The 23,746-nt window shown below is 40.0% G+C and overlaps 1 protein-coding gene across 3 annotated transcripts; it reads right to left on the bottom strand.

Annotated features, from left to right (window-relative positions):
* Positions 1-5,110: 5,110 nt before the first annotated feature.
* Positions 5,111-23,324, bottom strand: ap1m1 (adaptor related protein complex 1 subunit mu 1). Of its 3 annotated transcripts, none has more exons than XM_034208638.1 (12): positions 23,134-23,324; positions 21,393-21,549; positions 21,208-21,275; positions 20,962-21,092; positions 18,386-18,533; positions 18,066-18,192; positions 17,056-17,201; positions 14,070-14,141; positions 13,670-13,828; positions 13,299-13,424; positions 6,272-6,347; positions 5,111-5,885 (listed from the first exon to the last, which is right to left on the bottom strand). In XM_034208638.1, exons 1-12 carry the CDS (start codon positions 23,173-23,175, stop codon positions 5,863-5,865), a joined length of 1,275 nt encoding a protein of 424 aa, XP_034064529.1. In that variant the 5' UTR covers positions 23,176-23,324; the 3' UTR covers positions 5,111-5,862. The 3 variants fall into 3 exon arrangements, with proteins under 3 accessions (XP_034064529.1, XP_034064537.1, XP_034064544.1); XM_034208646.1 differs by having other exon boundaries at positions 17,056-17,198; XM_034208653.1 differs by having other exon boundaries at positions 17,056-17,195.
* Positions 23,325-23,746: the final 422 nt, after the last annotated feature.

Genomic DNA, 23,746 nt, shown 5'->3' with positions numbered 1-23,746 from the left:
AGCCAGGTGTCCTGTGATTCTCAAAGAGGACAGACAAGGATTTTACCCTCCATTGTGCTAAAAGAAAAGACTTCTCAATGAGCATTCTGCCTCAAGCAAGTTTTATTTCTGACGCTTTTGTTCAGTGACAGAGAAGAGTGAAAGACTTCCTTGTTTGTATTCAAACCTAAATGATTCCCTGTGACACTACTTCTTCTCTTTTTATGTATTTGATAAAGGAAGACATATTTTCCCCTTGTACAAGAGGACTTCCTTCTCATACAAGCCGGACACATGTATATTTGTTCAGAGGGGGTTTGTTTACTTTTCAGGACCAGTGCCACTACAGACAGTTGTCTAAGGAAAACATGATTGAAACTGCCCTGTAGTTTTTGCCCCAGGTTGTAAAGAACCATCATTATAGATATGTAATTTTCGCATAATCCGTCAGCCGTGCGGGGCATGTCGTGGCAATGTAACTGCACAGGATAGAGGAAAGACAAACATGTAAATATAGAGAGCTAAAGAATGACCGGGGGCATATTTAGAAAGGTTTGCCTCTTCTATTGACATTCAGTTTGGATAAGTGTAAATGGAGAACACATTTACCAACTAACAAAGCAAACAGAAGTCTGGCAGCGAGCGGTGAGTTGCTTTTTGTTTTGGATGTCATGACAGTCCGTATCCAGGGTAGTTTTCCAAAAATATAAAAACAGAACTTTTAATGTGAAGCTGAATAAAAACTGAAGTCAGACTTCCAGTTATTGTCAGGAAACGGACTCTGTAATGCATCCTGTGTATTAATAACATCTGAGCTTCAATGATTCATTAAGTATTTAGGGCTGTGTTTGATAAATGTGTTCCCAGTAGCAACACCTTAAAGGTCCCATGTCATGGCCATTTCTACTGATCATATTTCCATTGTTGAGGTCTACTAGAATAGATTTACATTGTTCCAAAATCACATTGGTTTCTCATACAGCATCTCTGTATAGTATGTGTATTCACCAGGCATTCACTCTCTGTCCTAAACGGCTTGTTGGAGCTCCGCCCCCTCCTCCTCCATGTGAGCCCAGTGTGCTCTGATTGGTCGGGACGTTGCGAGGCTCGTTGCTGCTCGCCGCTGATGCGAGGAGCGGACAGGTTTCCGGGTCGGCGATACAGCGAGACACAGCGAAACTATATATAATATATATTGGTGTTTTAAGTACTTTGTGTAAATGCTGTACATTCCCTTCAGTAAGGATCATTTCTCTGTCTTGTGTAATTCGTTTTTTCTCAATTTCCTTATATTTTATTGATCAAACATTTAGTTAAGTAAATATTCTAAATGGAGTGTCTAATGTCACCCCTCATCAAAGCTTACAGTCCTATTAAGTGCTTCCAGGAGTCATGAGCAGTTTTAAAAACAGATATTTTTCTCGACTTCGTCTCAAATAAAGCAATTTTTAGAGCCTCAAGAAGTAGAATATTCAAGTATGCCATAAAAAAGGCAAACTAAGATGAAAGCATAAACAATTTTAAGTTGAATGGTTTGTTGTTTTAGGAAATACACTTAAGCTCTTATCTGAAAGGAGTCTGTCAATTTCACATGTGGCCGAGGCCAAGAAATAGTTTGCAACACTACGGATCGTAAAAAGTTGAAAGATATTATTTTGGTCTGCATTAAATATTACAAATAAATAATGTGTAAAATGACTGAGCTTTGGAGTTGCTAGGCAGATTTAAACTGAGAAATGCTAGTTGTTTCCTGTAGTCTTTTTGCTCACTGGTTTTAATGAGACATGAGATGGATGATGATCTTCTAATCTTACTTGGTAAAGAAAGCGAATAAGCGTATTTAAATGCTTTACTATTCCTGACCCCTTTGATTAATCTTAGGACCAGCTGGGGGGTCCGAACCACAGCTTGGGATCCACTGCTCTGGAAGTACATAATAATATGGTCTGTGTGTTATGAAATGCGGTTGATAATAAGGTTGTACGTGCCTTACTGTACTCGCTGATCTGTCAGACTTTGGACTCCACTACTGATGAGTCAGTATCCAAGGCAAAGACAAAACAAAACACTCTTACATGAGATCTGTTAATGGGAAGTAAATATAGCAACAGTGCCAAGTGTTTAGCCGGATGTGCACTTTGACCCAGCCACACTAACCCGACGTAAAGGCTGTAATAAGGCTGAATGACCTACTGTCACGTACTGTCTGCCAGCTATGTGTGGGCTGCAGACACTCAAAGGTTACACATAAATCTCAAGGTTGAACACTCAGCTATACGCTCTTTAACCCAATATTATTCCACAGTCTACACAGGAGGATGGAAATTTCCCGACACTTGAGGAATACCCTGCTGTAAAGCCAGCCCGGACCACACACTGAGTACCTGGTGTTTTTCAACAAACTATTCCAGGTTTTCTGTGGGAGGAAGTCCCTCAAACACTGCGGCTGCACCTATAAGGAAATACCTTTTCTCCAGTTACTGTCTCAAAGTGACTCATCAGCTATTTGTACTTCACAACTGATGCTGAAAGACTTCACACGCATACGATTAAAGGGGCACTTTGCGTGCCAGAGAGGGGAACGACCTGTGTTTGACGTCAGAGTCGTGATGCGACACGAGAGGATTCCCTCTGTTGCTAGGCGACGGGGGTAAACACGGGGGTTCCTCGTGGCACACCTGTGTTTGAAGTCTGCCACGCTGTCAGATCGCTACCTGTTGCTTCATCACACTGTTTAGTAACCATAGTTATTTTCCATTGACAATAACTGCACAGAGGCATCTGCAATAAAATCTGTAACTATAGTGAAACGTTGGCATGGTAACCAAATACCTATACAGGGGAAAGGTGAAGGTTTTTATTTCACCTGTCGAAGCGTGACAAGCTTCATTTATCTTGCATCAGGTTAAAGGGAGTCCCTACAGGTGTATAGGAATACATATTAACTTATTTATATCACCATGAAACATCCCCACTGGTTTAAGTTATTTGAAATAATGTTTAAATATGCAAATGAGGCATTACCCGATTAAACATTTGTTAACTTGCATTATATTTCTGGAGCATAAATCTGAATATTTGATAAAGAACAGCATTAAAGACTCTTTTTTGACATATTAGTTTTTTTTATAGTAGGAGTATTAGGATTATCTTTGTAGTACTCCAACATTTCATTTGTGCACACTTGTCTAATGTTTAAAGTATCCTATGTTTATATTTGAGCTGTTGTGGTTTAGTATATTATAGTCTATTCTCACTTATAGACAATAAGTGAGAGAATAGCCATAAAAACTATTTTTGCCACGGTTGTTTTAGAAATTAAATGTCATAAATCAGCCCATGTATGACGCATTAACAACGCTGTGTTAAAACAGACTGAACAGTGGTGGAATGTGATTAAGTGCATTCACTTAAATATTGTACTTTAAAGTTGCATTTTTAGGCAGTTTAATTTAATAGAGTGCTTCTTTACTTTGTATTTATTAAAAAGCATAATGTGACTATTGCAGAATGATGATAGCTACAGGTTAAGCAATATAGTTGAACTCGACAACAAAGAACTGCTCCCACATCGGGGCAGCTGTATGTATGTATAATATGGACCACTTCTCCTTCACATGATAATGATCTTCTTCATATTTCTCAAAAGTTCACACCACTTTTACATAAATGAAGAACTGTGTCTTTGAAAAACATGTTATGATAACCCTGCGGTTAATCATAGATAAAAGAATACATATTTATGGTAAATATTTGCAAACATAAGAGAGGATGCTTGTGTTTTGCTGTAACCGAGCCTTCTGTAAGCAGTCCGGCAACATGAGGACTGTCAGGTCTCCCCTGTCGTTCCCCAGAGGTTGAGTATACTTCATGAATGCAACCTTCTCATCATGAGCCAAATACTATATTCACATGCTCTGCCAAGCATCACAGAGACTGTTCCCCGGTGAGGGAGCGCTGTCTGCTCCACCAACGGCTGGGCAGTGGGGATTTTATGACTGAGTTAGAGATCATGTTAGTAGCTGTTGTAAAAGTGCCTGTATGTTATGCAGCAGAGCCCTACTGACACCAGACTGATCAACAAGATGATGCAGACGAGATCAAATGTAATCTAGTCTGAGTAGGTTAGCATTCTCATACCTGTCATTCAGATCCCTGCTGGATAGGACAAGTATGTACAGGCAAAACTGCACTGTAAAGCGGGCAATCACTCAGTTCAGTGAGCTCACTTTGCTTTTCTCCAAATGCAGCAGATTTACTGACTTGTTTTCTCACACTGTCTCAATTACAGACAGGAACATTCTGCCTGAAACCATGTATTATTCTACTTTTTGAGATGTTATCTCAGAAATGTCCATGTGCTGCTGAAAGAAACAAAAAAGAAGATGCAGCTGATGATAAGAAACATAACAGCTTGCATGTTTCAGTTAAAGGCGGGTTCACACTTTACTTTATCTTGATGACTATCGGGACATCGCAAGCTGAATTACATAGCGTCATCTTTTTTTTACTCTAACCTCTGGTTGGTGTTCAACAAAAACAGGTGCTTGAAAGAAGAATTTAAAATTTCTCACAGCAACACCAATGATAGAAGTCCATCGTGAGTAAAAAGGACAAATCTGGCATTTCAGGTCATAGTGACATTCGGCACCTGCTATGAGTGAGTCACACGAATAGAGAGTATCACAATCACCTCACAGGACAAACCTAAGGAATGACCTCATGCAGGGCCACTGCAGTCTGGCTTGGCACGAACAATAGCTAGTCTGTGCAGGTCCATCCTACTTTTCTCTCCAGCATGTCTGCGACCGCTGACCACAGCTTGAGTCACATCCTTCCCTGCTTTCCTGCGTGTTTACGGAGTGCCGGCGCTCAATAGCCTATGATTTCACGGGCCTTCAGTATTAAGAGTCACAGTGTTTGCAAAGACCTCCAGGACGGGATGGAAAGAACCATCCAGGGTTTGCTACAAACCACAAGCGTGATACAGGAAACCCCCTCCTCTGTCTCTCTCTCTGCAGAGTTTTCCACTCCATTCAGCATTCCTCTTTGTGGGACAGGTGCTCGCAGACGACAGCTAACTGTGATGACTGCAGTGACATCACACACAAAATGACGCAGGGCAGCGATGGAACAGTTTTCTCTAAATAGACATTTAATGATTTAAAATGTGTGGCTACAGACGGGGAGAAGGGGAACATGTTTTGGGGATGGAAAAGAGGGATTTTTAACTGGTACTCTGTTGACCGCGCGACATAAACTTCATCTTTTCTGCAAAGCTGAATGGCAGAGGAGGCAAACGGATGAAAAGCAAAACAGCCGTGCTCTGGCATGTATCAATGGCATCACATTGAGGTGATAAAAACAAAAGAAGCATTTAAATGTACAATCGTTGAACATATAACACTGAAGTTCATTAACATGTAACAAATATATACAGATAATCAACAAATAGGGATTGTGGCAGAACGAAGCAGCTTCATGTCAAACTCAGATTGACAAAGAGTGTTATTGTGATTACAGTAACTTTGAAAGAAAAATGTGTAACATACTCTTTTAAACCTTTTGACCCATTGTGAAGGATTGTGTGCATCTCTCTGCTGTATGTGTTGGATGTAAACATTACTCCTGCTCTTCTTGGCCTTGCTCACATTATGAGCCACAGTAGTAACACATAATCATTGTTTCTCCTTTTTTTAAACTGAAGGCTGCATCTAATATTTGCACTGATCGGAAATCAATAAAACTTTAACAAATACAAAAACTAAACAAAAGAAAGAAAGTCCTGTGGTCTCATGACTGACACCTGCCATTGATAGCGCATTAGCGGCCCCTCTCCGCCCCCTCTGATTTCCACCTGCCTACTGCCGGCGGAGGCGCTGCCTACTGGGTCCGGAGCTGGTAATCTGAGGAGGAAATGGACAAAGACTTAATCAAATGTACAAAAGAAAAAGAGAGAATCGGAGAGAAATCAAGTGTAGGCAGCTGAAGCTTTCCACCCAGAATGAATGGAATACAAAGGAAATGAGATGAGGATGTTTGGCAATTAGTGGCAACATTAGCAAAAAGACCAGCATGTGCAACCTTGGTAAATCGCTGTTAAGATCACGGAAGCTCGACACAAAAAAAAAGGTCAATTTCTCACATTTTGCAGGACGTTGCCACATTGCCTCATGTTCTACACTGTATCCCCTTTTCATAGAATCGCACCGGCTGGTTCCCACCACATTGCACTGCCTTGCCCAACTGTTGCCTAAGATCTGCACATATGGGCACTGAACTCTTAACCTACCTCCATTTTGGGTGATGTAGCGCACCCACGGCAGGGCCTGGTATCCACTCTTCTCAATGATCTTCAGGTAACGCACCTGAGGAGGGAAAACAAAGGGTTATGAACGAGAGGAACAAGTGTCTAGACTTTTATTCAAACACTAAATTCAAGCTGTTTTTAGGTTAGGACTTCATTGCATGAGATGATGCAAGTTGCTGCAATGTAGTGTGTTCTTAGGGTGCATTCACACCTAATAGTCCGCTCTCTGGTGCGCACCAGACCACAGTTTGTTACATTGTTTCATTTTCCAGAAGGTTCGGTTTGCGTTCACACGGGCAAAACTCAAACGGACTATAAACTTTAAACACAAGTCATGTGCACGGAAATGCTGTTCAACCATTGGTCAGACATTAAGGGGGTAAAAACGCAAATCCCGACCATTTCTACCGGAGCCTCCGCCATGGAGCATCGGCACTTTCGGCAGGTTATTCCTCATGCTGCTGTTAATCTGGAGATCAACAGACACTAGCGGCCCGCGCATATGATTATATAATCTGACAACGTCCGTTAAAAAACATTATAACACATATAATGAGACGTTCTGCAGTAAGGAGGGGCGTTTCACCGACGACAGGTGTTCTTACTTTTATGTAGCTGACGGAGAAAAACAACCGCGGAAGTCTTTCAAGACATCCGCGGTTGTTTAGTGAAAGAGTGAAGCAGAATTAAGTGTTGAACAGTGTCGTGTAAAGTAAAAATGCTCCGTCAACTACATAAAATTAAGAACACCTGTCGTCGGTGAAACGGACGTTTTTTAACGGACGTTGTCAGATTATATAATCATATGCGCGGGCCGCTAGTGTCTGTTGATCTCCAGATTAACAGCAGCATGAGGAATAACCTGCCGAAAGTGCCGATGCTCCAAGGCGGAGGCTCCGGTAGAAATGGTCGGGATTTTCGTTTTTACCCCCTTAATGTCTGACCAATGGTTGAACAGCATTTCCGTGCACATGACTTGTATTTAAAGTTTATAGTCCGTTTGAGTTTTGCCCGTGTGAACGCAAACCGAACCTTCTGGAAAATGAAACAATGTAACAAAATGTGGTCTGGTGCGCACCAGAGAGCGGACTATTAGGTGTGAATGCACCCTTAGTGTAAGTCATTTGTTGAAGTTATTTGCCAAGGTAAAACTAACTTAACCTAAACATTTTCCATCTGTAGTCTAAATGTATTGCATGCAGGGTCACAGAGGTCTGGGGCCCCTCCCAGCATGCACTGGGAGAGCCAGGAAACAGGTTGCCAGTCGATCACTGGGCTTACACATACAGACAAACCAAAATATAAATACGTTCCCAACAACGGAAAATGTGAGCAAACAATTTATGGACTTTTAGCTGCAAGTCTTTGCTCTGTGGAAAAAGAAAAATGGATTGACTGCACACAGGCACACGGAGAAAAGCAAACAACATCCATAAAGAGACCCCAAATAACTGGCGACAACGCAGTTGTACCTCAAGTTGTACCTCATTCTAAGCAGGTTTAGAGTATTTAGTGTGTTTAAACAAAAATATCTAAGAGGGGTTGGAGCATTGTGCAGTTTAATTGTCTATGAAATAGTATACTTATTCATTATTTTGACTTCTGAGGCGTACATATCCCTGCAAAGGACCTTTCTATTATTAATAGCTAATACTCAATATTAAAAGTCACATTTTCAGGGGCATACGCCTTTACGCATGCAGAAAGCTGTAGTAAGAGTGGTGTTGTTGATGAGGAAGTTGGCAGTAGTAAAAGTCACACTAAAAAGAGGGAAGCAGATACAGAACAGCTTTCAAGGCACTCACAAAGCGAATTTACATAACTGTTTTTCGGGGGCCTGGATGTGAAAAAAAAAAGCACATCAGCATTATCAAGATACAACTTTCACAAGCCATTAACTGATATTTCGCCAACCCAATGTTACGACAGAGCTGAATTACGAGAAGATGTGCTAAAAATATCCTGTCATCCTGTGCATCACTCGACATGATAGCACATTGTGTTTTACCAGTCATGTGGGAGAAACCTGTTCAAACTTATCTCACTGTAACAATCTGTCCATGGTGGTAAGATGTAAAGCAACATTTATTTAAAAATCATTTCCAGCAATTCACCATATTTAAACTGTGAACTTACTTTTCTGTGTTAAATCATTCATCTTGTCATCTGTGCAATTCAGCTTAACAATGTGTTAATGTTACCATGTTACTTTTTTTTAAAACCCTACTATTTTTTCCAATGATGTACTTATGTTTATATTCTAACTAATGTGTGCTTGTCTTTTTATCTAATATGCAACGCTACCTTTTATTTTTTAATGCCTTTTATCTGCACTGTACCTTTGCTGCTGTATCGCCATAAAGTGTGGCAGCAATAAGTCACTCCGCACTACAAAAAGAAAATGACAGACATATCATCCATCCTTCAGTGTGCTCCTTTAGGAATATCCTTCCCACAACATTCCTGCATTTTTGCTAAATAAAGAATAAATACAAAGTCCTGTGAACAAAAAATGAGCAGGAGTGCAAGCACGGACATTTTAAGGGCTGACAGGACCCCTCTCTAAGAGCCGTGCCGTGCCGGTTCCCAGCTGAGAGCCGGACAGACACGGCAGGACTCTGTGGGCCGCCTTGTTATTACCTTCCACTACAGAGTGAGGTCAGAGAGAGCGACCGCGCGGCCACCAGACACATGACGACAAACACATAGACTTGAGATCACAGAGTCTGCCGGCACAGCACTTCTCCCTGAAGCAGGCGGCCAACGTGCCGTCGAGCTGACCGTGGGTACGCAGTCAGCAAAACGGCATCAAAAGCCATCCCTCCGCAAAATATCATTATGGCTTGTAAGATGAGAAGGGGAAAAGGAGGATGTTTGCTGTATCTTGTTTGGTAAGTACAGACTACATGTGTGGTCTGGATTCTTAAAGCATTTAGGAGAAGTTTGTCCCAAAAAGCTACATGTACATGTCTTGGTGTTCCTCAGCATCACCTAAAGACAGGAGATTTGGAAAAGACTTTTATTTGAACTGAAAAGTGTTGGGCTACTCCATTTCTAGTTAAATGTCTTAAGGTACAGTTATGTGCATCACACACACTTCACATGTGCTCTCCCCTACACTTTGTGGTGGAGTTAAGAGCAACTTTCTCATGCTTTGATATTTACATGTGTCTAATTAAGCTTCACGGCCTCTTCTCACACGTACGAGTGGTGATACTGGCTGCATTAGAGCCTGAGAGCCAGTCTGCCCTGTAATAAAGAAAAGGTTAAGGGCCTAGTGCAGCAGTTTGATGGGAATATGGCTCTTAAAATGTTGCCTCTGAGACGGTGGGCGCACCACAGTGTGATTGCAAACACTGAGAGTTTTTATGCATTTGGCTTGACAGACAGATAAACCGTGGAGACCTGCAACAACATGGGAACTAGTGAACAGCTCAAACTACAGCAAACGTATTTTAGGTTGAACCCAGTGAAAAACATTATATGGCATCTCAAACTAGTTTTTTTTTTTTACTAAAAATGAAATGTAGGGCCTAAACTTTACATGTTCATATCAATTGTAGTTAAGTTGTCACATGTTTTTATGACCTTAATAAAACATCTCCCCATGGAGCAATGGAGTTTAAGAATATGAAGATGTCTTGGCTTCCAAGTTGATACAGATTTAACATAAATCAATCTTGACATTTATCCAGGTTTTTATCAAGGAAGCTATAAATTAAATGGATTCTCTGTTGTTTATTACATAGGTTTAATTTTTAATTTTATTTAGGTTTGTCTAGTCAGAGGTGGGAAGTACATTTACTCAAGTACTGTAGTTAAGTACGATTTTGAGATACTTGTACTTCACTTTAGGATGTCCATGTTTTGCTACTTTGTATTTCTACTCCACTACAATTCAGAGGCAAATCCTGTACTTTTACTCCACTACATGTATTTCATTAAAAAAGTTTTAGTTAATTTACAGATTTGGATTAATGATGTGAAATATAATCAACTCTTAAATAAGACTTTAGTTAAACCTGGAGTGAATTCATAATCTACTCAGCAGTATAGTTATTAAAGCTAGCTTTACCAGCTTTAATAACACTTTAATGATCAATAATAACAATTAAAACATATGATATATATTATTCTGAAATGTACCGATCTGCAAGTACTTTTACTTTTGGTACTTTAAGTATATTTTGATGCCAATACTTTTCTACTTTTAATAAATGTATATACGCTTGAATAACTTAACCTTGAGTAACAGAGTATTCCTACATGCTGGTACTTCTACTTTAACTTAAGTACAAGATGTGAGTACTTCTCCCACTCTGGTTCTAGTCGGCCTAATCAACAGAATGATCAATTAAAAGGTCAACAGGTCTGATGTCTTTGCATGTTTGAAATCATCTTATATTAATGTGGTTATTTTTTTCGACGATTACCACTAAGCACATCGCATTTCTGCTCAAAGGGTGTGTCGAGATTGAGGGGAACAGAAAAATACTCAGCTTTCTTGTGTTTGAATACAAGCAAGCAATGGTTTGTTGAAAACCACAAAAAGAGGATCTATCGACCAAACAGATGAGCAAGTCAGATCCAGTTCTAGAGATGACATTGTGGATCATTTTCTGTTTTCATATTAACTTGAGTTTGATTCACTTATCTATTATTTTCGATTATGTTGTGCCAAATATCTAATAAATGGCTATTTTCCAAAACACAGAGGTGTGAGTTGCTTAAAGTGCACGTTAAATATCAAAGAAAAGCCATAATTGTACATTATGACCAACTTGAAGCTTTAATAAATACATTATTGAGAATATTGAGAACATTTATTTTATATTAGTGCACAATAATTGCAAAAAGCTACTCCCCAAAAAAAGCAATGTAACAACAAGATTTTTATAAACTCATCAGTAGAAATATCATTCATAAACAAAACTAAATCTTAATTTAAAAAATACTATTACTGGAATGTTGGACATGTGTTTATCTCATGGGTATGAACAAGACATGCGACACCTCCAGTTGTCTCGGCACTATGACTGGATGCACTTTCTTTTATTCCAGCATCGCTTCATTTTTGGATTGGAAATATGGAAGAGGCAAAAAGAGATGAGTTCTGACAGCTGCCAAATTAAAATGGCCAGAATGCATGTTCTGCCAAACACCACCCCAATTAAAAGTATCACATATTTCAATTATCTTGGGTTCAAGCTTCTCGTTTCCGAGTGGGCTGCGTAATGTCCATACGACTTAATGAGGTTTCATTAAATATCATCATAGGAAATGTGGAGAAGCTGGAAAATATGACTTTTTCGATGAGCTTTGTACAGAACGCAGGGATAACGTTAAGAAGTAGATACAGTGTGTTTAAAGGAGAGATTCAGGCCTCAATCAGCTGAAAACAACACATTTAAAGAGCTTAATGTTAAACAAATATGCAATTCTTTACTAAAGTAAGAGTTTATATTCAATGTACTAATTCTTACTGTTATAAACCATGGCTGCTCAATAACAAGTTACTTTACAAATACTTATTTTATTGTTATTTCTTGAAGTTATTACTCAGTTCTGCTTATGAAGCTTAACCTACCATGACCATATTCTGCAAATTATTTGAGGCAGTGACATCTATTACTTGTGTTTCGTCCCTTAAAACCTGGCATTTTATTTAGAGCACTGTTTTTTACAACTTGTGGATTTAGCATCACATCTTGCTTTCAAAAAATGCAGCACAATGTCAGATAGGTTGGGGTTATTGTAACACTGAGGGAGATGTATGCAAATGTACCTATGGAAAACTAAATGTTTGTTTTTTGGGCAATAATATGATATTTTCAAATGGAGTTTGTCAAGTTGCCATTGTTTCCTCACATCAGGACATGGGAAAACTGAATTTTGTGTTTCTGTGGTGCAACACGTATAATCACAGGACAACTGTGATTATACAGTCAGAGCAGCACATCTGTGTAAGTCTGCGGTCAGCAAGTTTTCATTCAGACATGAAGAAAAACAGTAGCTTCTCTCTAAGTGTCATGGGAATCACAATCAAATTCCAATTAATCTACTTACCTGTAAATAAGAATGACATTTTCTATCATTGTGTTGAACACAAATGCAGAGGCCAGTGTAAACTGATGAGCAGTTGCTTTCTGGATTGATCAACAGTAAGAAAGAGAGAAGCGCTGTTTAAAAGTGCCCTTACTGCCCCCTCTGGCCAAAAACAGGATGCAAATTGCTTAAATTCTTTAGAGACATCGTTTGTATGAGAGACAGGGCTATATATTATAAATCCAGGATGACAAGGAAACAACTGACAACCGCAAGATATGTGCACTATGCAGGCCTTTGTGATAGTAAAACTGCGAATGCAGTAGCATTTGTTTGCACCTGCTCCCAGATGGTTTACTCTATAGGAATGATAAACACAGCTTGGATTGTAAACAGTCTGTGCATTCTCCTGTGATAAACACCTTTCTTTTTAAATAAAATGTTGTCTTAAATCTAATACAAGGGAAATATATGTTCACCTTATCTTAGATCTGGACGCATGCTGCTGCAAGTAGGTCAGACAAGTGAACTGACAGACACTCTGTGTTTGACAGAGGTCGTGTGTGTGTGTGTGTGTGTGTGTGTGTGTGTGTGTGTGTGTGTGTGTGTGTGTGTGTGTGTGTGTGTGTGTGTGTGTGTGTGTGTGTGTGTGGTGTGTGTGTGGCCCTAGCATTACTATACTTGTGGGGACCTAAATCTGTTTACACAGTCACGTGTGGGGACTCGCCTCCCTTATGGGGACAAATTGGAGGTCCCCATGAGGGGAATCATTAATTTTAGGGTGAAGACTTGGTTAGGTTTAGGATTAGGGTAAGGGTGAGGTTAAAGGTAAGGGTTAGGGTTAGGCATGTGTTGGTTAAGGTTAGGCTCCAGGAAATGCATGTAAGTCAATGTAATGTCCCCTTAAGTGATGTATACATGGTGAGTGTGTGCGCGTGCGTGTGCGTGTGTGTGTGTGATGTACCTGGATGCCGGAGGTGGTGAAGTATGGGATCTCAAACTTGACACTAATTGGTGGCTTCCCCTCCTTGTCTTCAGCCTCTACGCTCGGCAGACCAAAGTGGGCTCGCATCAAATACTCCTTTCCACCCTGTGAGAAAACAAAGCAGAAACTCTATCAAACAACACTCTGGAAACCTCTTGTGTTTAACACTAAAAGGAATGACTTAATATAAACATGAACAGTAGAAAATCTGACATTTTTCTCCACCAGGAAGTCACGAAAACATCCAAACTGCAAACTAAGTTCTTACGTATTGCAAAAAAAGCCAGACATAACATCAGAGTCATTTTTAACCCTCTGTATGATACTGATGAGTCATGATTTCAGCTCACAGGGAAGGACTTGATTGACCAGACGATCTCGCTGTTCTCAGGCACCCATTTCACGCTGCCCACTGTGGTCTTGAATTTGGGTGAGTCAGCGTCCGTTGGCACAGGAATGTGGATCTCCACGTTGTTCGCCGTGGAACGCCTCTTGAACTGACTCTTCGCCTGAGCGGAGAAACAAGAAAGTCAAGTTTAACACGGTGCCCCGCCTGAACAGGGCTTTAATTATAATTAATTCATTATAACCTAATTATAGTATTAAATATGTACATGTACAAACATGCCTTGACCCAGTGTGAACTGCATTACTGTCAAATAAATATCTTCTCTCCAAATAATTATAGCACAAAGGTTTGACAACAATAAAGATGTTGCTATAAATTACATGAGTGCAAAAGTGACCTGCCTTGATCATGTACTCGATACGACTGTGGGAGTGCTTCTCAATGACGGACTCAATCCAGATCAAAGGCTTCACCTGAAGATATAAAACACACGTGTTATCAAAAATAGTTTTAAGAGCTTTAGTACAGTCAACATGCATGCATTTTCAAATATCATGTGACACTGTCACCACCTGGTGGAAAGCAGACGTTACTACAACTTTTTTAAACTTAAAGGTCCCATGTCATGCTTTTCCGGTTATTACCCGTCCCCTTGTGTGATATGCAGACTAGTAAACGGTCTGCAGAGTCACAAACCCTCCAAGTACACCCTGTAGCGAGTAAAACTCTAACACAGAAAAGACCTGTCTATGCTGCCCCAGAACGCTTCGTTGGAGATTTCTCTTTTTCTTCCTGGGTACGGTACAGTACACACACACACACACACACACACACACACACACACACACACACACACACACACACACACACACACACACACACACACACACACACACACACACACACACCACACACACACACACACACACACACACACACACACACACACACACACACACACAACACACACACACACACACACCACAACACACACACACACACACACACACACACACACACACACACACACACACACACACACACACCACCCACACACTACACACACACACACACACCACACACACACACACACAGCACACACACACACACACACAAACACACACACACACACACACACACACTACACACACACACACACACACACACAGCTCCACCACCACACACACACACACACACACACACACACACCACACACCACACACACACACACACACACACACACACACACACACACACACACAAACACACACACACACAACACACACCCACACACACAACTGTGATGTGCTACAGCCCCCTCAGCACCCCCCCCTTCCTGCGTCCATTCGCGATGTCTCGCAGACCCCACGCAGCAAGCAGGAAATGAACCCAGCTCACAGCAGCGAGCCGTGCAACGTCCCGCCAACACGGCACCCAGACCCCACGCAGCATTCTCATCTGTTTGTCATTACTGGTGTCATTTTCTGGTTGCTAACGCCATTGTAACACAATCACTGATGTTCTGCTGTAACAGTGGTGGACTCATCAGAACAGAGTGGGCGAGCTGACCAATCAGAGCACAGTGGGCTCATAGGGGGGGTTTGGAAAATTGCACAATATAAATCTATTCTAGTAGACCTCAACAATGGAATTATGATCAGTAGAAATGGCCATGACATGATTTAAGACCACAGAACGTTTTTTAAATAGATGTCACCAAATACTTCTGAGATTTCATATCAAAAATATAAAACAAAAAATTGTATAAAAAGATAGTACAAATCTACTTCCCACGCATTTTTAAGACTTTGAAAAAAAAGAAAAAGGTAAGGCCTTGTTTTTTTTAATCCAAAAGTGATGGATTTAAAGATTTGTTATGAATTTGTGGGGGTCACCGGATAGCCTGTGTAGTTTTGCAACTTGTGCTAAGAGTATGGACATACAGTATGAAACTGGCCTGGACAACATTTTTGAATTAAATACTGATAATGATATTAGGGAAGTGCAAAAAACCTGACAACAATAAATCAGTCGATTAGAAGAAGAACTAATCGTTGAAAATAAATAACAATCTTTATCTAATCAATGGGTGTCTATTTTATAATTGCGACCAGGATACAAACAGATATTTTACAGTTTAATGAGAACTATGTAACTTCTTTGTTGTGTTTGATGCCACTCTGCTTTGTTATTGTTTGTTGTTTGGTCAGGGGAAAGAGGCGTTAGAACAGGTAACAAGCAACTCTAAGTCATACGATTTATTTTATGAAGAAAACCAGGAACTAAATGTTTCAATGTGGTTGGTCACTCAAAGAGAGGCTTCTTTGGAAGCACATTACATTGTTGCTACAACGACAGAGAGTACTACTTCCCTTCTCACAAGCTTACTGGCAATCCTGTTGTGAAACATTTATTGAAAATGTGATGCTGATTTAAAAATGTTAACCTAAAGTGCTTGTTGATAGCCTTTCCCTTTTTCTCTTTGCATATGATAATCCAATTACTATCATGAGTAAGTTGGTTGTTGTTTTAGAAATGTCCCCTCTTTCAGAAAAGGCAGGTTTGGCCGAGATGTCATTGCTTTCATTATTTCCAGGTGAGAAGTGTTCTGTATAAATATGTACTAACTGACTGTGCCTTCAAACAAAGTTGTAAGTATCATGACCCAATATAAGCTTTGAAAAGGCCAATTTAGGTTTCTTAAATATTACCGACAAACCAGGGGGGGACTGGCTGTCAGGAATAACAAGAGTCATCCTGGTATGCTGCTTCACAATTGTGAAAATAAATAAATATGAAACATGAAATACTACATTTAGTCATCGTTTATCTACTATGGACCCGATTCAATTGTGGTTAAAGTGAAATGCTGCCATATTTCCAATAAATGTTTGACCACTGATATTGCAATAACAGGGCCTCAGGCAAAACAACATATGACAGGACAAGCTTTCCAAATAAACATGTTTTTTTATGAATCATTTCAAATGCTTGTCTCTTAGACTGACAAAGTGTGCACGTAGCACACTATAACAACTAGGATAGCTTAGGGATCTTTCCATGTTACAACAATATTTGTGAAAACTGCTGTCCAGATTTAAAATTGATTGATTTATTATTGTAAAGCATTTTTTCTAGTGTACATGTGTGTAGTGAATTCTATAAACTCACAGATTTAATTTGACGTAGTAAAGAAGGTTGACATGTTACAAGCTTAACTTGAGAAATGTGCCTTGTACTTGATTCATTTGTTGCTTTGCTGGCTTGTAAGGCATGCAGGACAATGTATTATATTCACAAACAAGTACCAGCTTGTGGAGGGATTTGCTGCTTGGCGAGATCTATTGGTCCTGCTGGTGGATTAGAGTGGGGATCTAGAGTACTCACGTGAGTGTTGAGGCGGTAGGACATGAGTTCAAACTCTCCATCGGGAGGAATGAAGGAGATGGTGCGGTCGTTCTCAAAGCGAGATAGACGGACACACTGGTGAAACTTCACATCCTCTAGCTCTACAGATTTACTCTTTCCTCCTCCAAGAAAACATAAGAGAGAATAGTGAAAGGACAAAAAAATAAGAATACTTGCATGGAATGAAAATACAAAAGTTATGCAGACTTCATATTTTTGGGCTTTTAATCATTGTGTTTTTCCAATAAGCATGAGGTAGTATATATGATGTAGGACAGGGGTGTCCAAACTATGGCCCGGGGGCCAAATGCGGCCCGCAGACCATTTTGAAACGGCCCTCACTCAGCAAATTAAAAAAGTATAATGACTTAAAAATAATAAACTTCTGTTTGTCTTATATTGTACTTCTTAAATATATATGTTCAAATATATTACACAGTATTCATGTGTTAACAGGCCAATTTTCTAATAAATTCAGTCGATTAAAGTTGAAAACATGTTCTAACAAATCTAAGTTGATAAGAAAAAAGCCCAATAACAAATTAACATAACATTGAAATCTACCCTTCATATTTCCTCTTATTATAAGCAATCTGAAGCTCCTGTTTTAGGGATTAGCTGCCAACAAAATAAACGAAACCCTCTGGAGAGCTGTGAGCTGTTTTTTTCTTAAAGCATTTTCAAGTATCAAGAATAATTGACCTACATTGGTTTGACTTTTCCAACTTATAACAGAACTTATGAGGCAAAATACCTCTAGTGAGTGGCCCAGCCCTTCTTATATTTTTCTGTATGTGGCCCTCTGTGAAAAAGGTTTGGACACCCCTGATGTAGGACAAAGTGTACCAGGATGAACCGTGCAACTGTCACTACTATAGTTGGAAAGGGTCATTCATCGTCATCAAATGTTCCATCAGGCAGCTCCTCCCACATCCCAAATCATGTGTTAACACAATATGACCAAAGTCTGTAGCTAGGAAATTACTCACTTCCAGTATTTTCAAACAGAACCTTGTCATTAAGGCCGAGCCGCAACTCAGGCATTCCCGACAGGAAGACACGCATCTTGATGGAGCCGACGATCTCACTACGCAGAACATTGCCATTGGCACTAACCTGTAAATAACGAGATTACAATGTCACAGAGAACCCCACAAAAGAAAACGTAAAGAAAGCTCTCACAGCAGCCAACAGAAAATACAGCACGATCAGCGAGCCGTTGTTGTGACGCACAAAGGGAGGAAGTTTACAATCACTGTGACTGGCATTCCTTAAGCAACACTGCACTTCTAAAACAAGGAGTCCGTACCAGGAGGTTGACTGACTCAATGACGTCCAGGAAGACCTCGTTCTTCCTGTACTTGATGCCCTCTGACCTCCAGGAGACAGCGTTGGTGACTGTGGCGGGGGGGCGTGGGGCGCCGGTGTCTAGCTTGTGCCCCTCCTGGGTTATGTATCTGAGAGACAAAAATGTAAACACTGAGGCAAAATAGAGAAAAGAGGAAATAGACCGTCTGCAGAGGCAAGTTCACAGAAAGCATCAAAGGAGCACAGAGTGTCATGGTCACGAAGGGGAGGATGGTCTGACTTATAGCTAAACTTGGAACAGTTGGGGGAAGTCCAGAGTTAGCTTGCTACATGTCTTCTAAAACCACAGTGTTGTGAGTTCAAACGGTCATTGACAGTACTATATGCTGAGTAAAGTAAGCTCCTCTTGACTTGATGATTTTGCACGCCTCCAGGACCCTGAGGCGGGCAGGGAAGATAGTGGCCGACCCCTCCCCAGTGTGCGAAAAAGTACACGTCCCACCGTCCGGGACATGTTATTTACAATATCGGACAAGTAGATCTGTCAATTGACTTGTCCGGCGGACAAGTGACGTTTATTGACAAATGATTGATACATTCAGTTTACAAAAGGCAGAACTCATTCGCAAATTGTACGTGTCCGCCATTGTTCGTTTAGAAATGTTAGTTTCTGTTCTGCTTGTCGATTCCTACGGAAATGCATCTTGCCGCTTTCTGTACAGTTAGACGGGGGCGGGGCGGGGTGGGAAGTGTAGCACAGTGGCAGGGTTGGGAAGCAAAACTCGGTTCCGAGTAAGAACAAATAACAATTGTCCGGTACCGGGATTAATAAGAGTTGTGAGGACAGGAGGCGAGGCCGAGCCCCGCGGACTGCAGCTCTCTCTATGCTCCGTATCAGCTGATCGCTGCAGCTCAGCGTCTCTCTCTCTCTCTTTCTACACACAGCGGATCCGCTGCCCGATTAACAGCCTCATCTTTGTCAAACTTTCTTATGTTCTTTCTCTAACACCTAATGAAGGTTATTAAGCGTTTTATCTCATGTGTTGTTAATATTGACCGCCATTTCCTTTATGAAGTGAAGCAGCCTCCCTGTCTGTGTCCTCCTCGCGCTGTCCTCACATCCCCGGACCCCCAGACTCGGAGGAGCACAGGGATGTCAGTATTGTTTATGAAGCAGGGTATAGAAAGTACATTATTGAAATGAAAATATTATTTATTTACTTTTACAAACAGTGAGCAGCTGGGCAGCTGCAGCATGTGTATTGCAGGACATGTGTAAGCGTGCAAGCGTCTTTGAGTTGTAGAAAAGCGCTAGGCCTATAGGCTATACATCTAATGTATTATTATTATTATTATTATTATTAGGTTATGTCCTATGTGTTGGACATGTGTGGTTGGACTCTGTCTCACAGGCAGGTTGCAGTGTAACATCAGAAGAGACTGGGCCAATTGTACATTCTCAAACTGCACCACTTAGAACTAACTAAACAATGCATAGATTATTTTTATATAATTGTATTCAATAACTGTAAGAAATTCAACAGTATGAAGTGATTTGTAAATAGGAATACAGATTTGACTTAATGTTTTCATAAATATATTTTTCTCCCAGTTTGACTTATTTTTACCCTCTCAAAGAACCGGAATCGAGAACCGAAAATAACCAGAATCGAAAAGCAGAACCGGAATCGTTAAAATCCAAACGATATCCAACCCTATGTGTGATGCAGTAAAATCTTACCGCTCACTTACGTTAGCGGTGTCGTAAAAAACGTGGGAAAATGTAAAATACGATGACGAAGAAGAAGATTACAGTGGTCCCAATTTTTGTCCATTCTGGACAAGTGAAAAATGTATTCGGACAAGTAAATTGCCAAACTCACTTGTCCATGGACAAGTACTCTCTAAAAACTTTTTCTCACACTGCCTCCCACCCTGGACACAAACTGTTCAACCACCTCTCCTCTGGCAGGAGGCTGCGCTCCATCAGGACCAGAACCTCTCGCCACCTGAACAGTTTCTTCCCCTCCGCTACCGGCCTCTTAAACAAGACCCGGCCCCCCCCACTGACACTTTACCTCAGCCACAACGTAGACTCTATATGCATTACATTAATGCACACAATGTTCAAATACTGCTTACTGCACATATTCTATAATTCACTGCATTCTATTTCGCTGTAAATTACTGCTTTATTGTATTGCTATCTAACTATATTTTATTACAGTGTCCTTAAAGATTTGTTGTTTTATATTTTATGTATGCACCATGATAAGTCAAATTCCTCGTATGTGTGTATGTTCCTACCTGGCAATAAACCTGTTTTTGATTCTGATAATACCACAGCTGAGAAAAGCTGTCTGGAAAAGCTGATTTATTTTGTTGCTTCTTAACTTTGTTAACTAATCAGACATCAATTTGGACTCTTAGGAAGACTCATGAACATTTGTTAGATTTATATACTAGGCAACAATCAACTAAGAATCTCAAGAATGGCAGTATTCATATATATAATATTTATATAATGAGTGTATGTAAAGGTGATTGCAGTGAGGCTATGGCAAAGAAGATACTCACTCCTGCAGGATTTTGCTGTCGGTAGTCTGAGGATAGCCGAAGTCCATCAGCTCATCCATCAGCTCGTATATGATGACAAAGTTATCTCTGATGCTCTCCTCCTCCAATTCTTTGAAATACTCTGAAAATACCTGAAGAACACAAAAGCTATTTTATAATCCTGTTCGACGGCTTTATACGTTTTCTTTGTTATCTAATTCTGATGTGAATGTTGTTGATGGTGTTGATTAAAGCATGCAATCCTACCTGGACAATTTTGTACAAGAAGGAGAAGACCAGCGAGACGCTAGCATTTTTCTTAGATGTTGCAACCACTGTTGTGATGTTAAGAATTTTAGCAACAAATGGTGAAAATCAAAGCAGGGGAGAAAACATAATACCAACTGTTACTTGCTTTGGTCAAATCAGTGTGCAGTGCACCATAAGGATACAGTAGAGGTTATTGTGTTTGATCCACATGAAGCGGACTCCCCCATGGGCCAGGATCGGAGAGAGGGTCCCCTCCTCCTCTTTGTCCATCAGAAGGGTCATGAAGTGCTCGATCTCTGACATGTCCACATCGCCCCGATAATTCCGGCATACCAGGACCTACAATTAAGTTGGAAAACATGTAATTTATGCAGCTTGCAAAAGCAAGATTACTGAATGTTAGAAGCAGATGCAGTAGTTAAAAATTGGACATGCAAGAGAGCACTTCTGGTAGTGCTGAAAACATAAAAACTATTATTGATATAGTTATAATACTGTAATACTGCTAAGATCAAATATATTGTCATGTGAGTTGTGCTCACTAATGAAAAAATCTCACGTTCACATATGAAGTTATATATATATAGTGGTGTAAAGTAATAAGTACATTTACTCAAGTACTGTACTTAAGTACACATTTGAGAGACTTGTACTTCACTTGAGTATGTCTATGTTTTGCTATGTGGTACTTCTACCCTACTACAATTCAGAGGTAAATTGTGTACTTTTACTCCACTACATTCATTTAAAAATGTTAGTTACTTTGCAGATTTGGATATATGTGAAATATAATCAACCCTTAAATCAGACTTCAGTCACACCTGGAGTAAATTCACAAGCTACCCTGCAGTATACAAAGTCATTAAAACTAGCTGCACCTTTACCAGCTTTGAGAACACTTTAATGCATCAATAGTTATAATCCAAACATAAAATATATTATTCTGAAATGGACCAATCTGCATAATGAGCACTTTTACTTTTGGTACTTTAAGTATATTTGAATGCTGATACTTTTGTACTTTTAGTTGAGTAACATTTTGGTTGCAGGACTTCTACTTGTAACAGAGTATTCCTATTATGTGGTAGTTCTACTTTTAATCAAGTACAAGGTCAAGATCTGAGTACTTCTTCCAAAACTGGTGATCAGTTGCCAAAGGGCGATGTTACCAATATAAACACAATCAAATATATTATCATTGTGTTTTCATTCATTTAGACTCTTTAACCTTAAGTCATCCATCATTAGAAAACATGATGGAAAAAGATGACAACATAGATATGTAGACCTTTATGACATTAATAGAAAGGTTATGTTTTTATGTAATAAACCGAAAGAAAAAAGTTAAATCATCAATTTGTCCTTCAAGTGTCTGCTTTGTCTATGATGCTATAGGATGCAAATGTAATGAAAAGCACCGGTTACTTTTACAGTTTTACTCCACTTTAACAGAACTGCAGGTGATGTTAAGCCTGATTCTTATGGCAATAAATGCAAATCGATTAACAACTGTTACGCCGAATTGACCAGAATACAGTCACGGTTGAAAATAAGTTGAAATGATAGAGTAATATGTATGACATGTTTACAATATAAGCAAACATTTGTGAAACCGCTGAATTAGGAAGAGAGTTTGACATCCCCTGCTGCTAACAGCTGGTCACCTGTTTGTTTTCTCATCGCTACGTGGCCTAATATTTTCTGTTAAACCATCACATTCAACAGATCTCTATGTTTAGGTGCAATGTAAAGTCATAAATAAAAGGCCAAACCCTAAACACTGCCTATGAACCTATGCCGATGCAATACCCACTGCTGCAGATCAATACACATCATTATCTGTCAACGAGGAATGTGTTAGCAAAGCTGCTAGCTATGCTAACGACAGGTTAGCAACGTTAGCAGGCTGGACCGTTATCTTACCTTTCCTTTTAAATCCAAGACATACACCGCACTCGCAGACATCTTGAACTAATCTATGCGAGCTTAGTTCAGCTCTTTATTACCGGCTTAATGACAATGTTTGATAATAACTATTTAAGGGCTAAAATCAAAGGACAAGCTTTCATTCATAATACTGAAAAAGGGAAAAGCCACCCTTCCCCGTTTGTCACACCATCAATGGATCTAGCGAGCGCCCCCTGTGGAGCGGGAGGAAGTACTGAAACTGCAATGTATTTATTACATAGACATCTGAATGTATGAATGTATCGGTTTAATGGCAAATATTTTGACAATAAGGCATAAAATAAGACATATAAGTAGTACAATTAGTCCGACTGTCAGTCAGTCACTCAGTCAGTACAATAACAACAGGCTGCATAACATTTACTGTTCTTTTGCTACCATGGCCAACATTAAATTACAGTGACTCAAAGAGGAAAGAGAGCGGGACTGATTTTACCTATACATCCCACTGTCTGTTTTTATTTAATGCCACCAGACATGTTGACCAAGGAGGCACAGGTATGTAGCTACTATGTCTTGTCAATGGCTACATCCTTGTTCTCTGTCAATTACCAATCAGTGAAGCATA

Source organism: Gymnodraco acuticeps, unplaced genomic scaffold (genome assembly GCF_902827175.1).
Source record: "Gymnodraco acuticeps unplaced genomic scaffold, fGymAcu1.1, whole genome shotgun sequence".
NCBI classification, from domain to species: domain Eukaryota; kingdom Metazoa; phylum Chordata; class Actinopteri; order Perciformes; family Bathydraconidae; genus Gymnodraco; species Gymnodraco acuticeps.
This window is presented reverse-complemented; position numbering and strand designations above follow the sequence as displayed.

Bases quoted from the DNA above. Each gene is read 5' to 3' on its own strand.
- ap1m1 (XM_034208638.1), bottom strand. From the start codon at position 23,175: ATGTCTGCGAGTGCGGTGTATGTCTTGGATTTAAAAGGAAAG. The intron at 21,093-21,207 runs GTAGGATTGCAT...TGTGTTCTTCAG, and splicing joins TCTTGTACAAAATTGTCCAG to GTATTTTCAGAGTATTTCAA. The intron at 14,142-17,055 runs GTGAGTACTCTA...TTATATCTTCAG, and splicing joins CCTACCGCCTCAACACTCAC to GTGAAGCCTTTGATCTGGAT.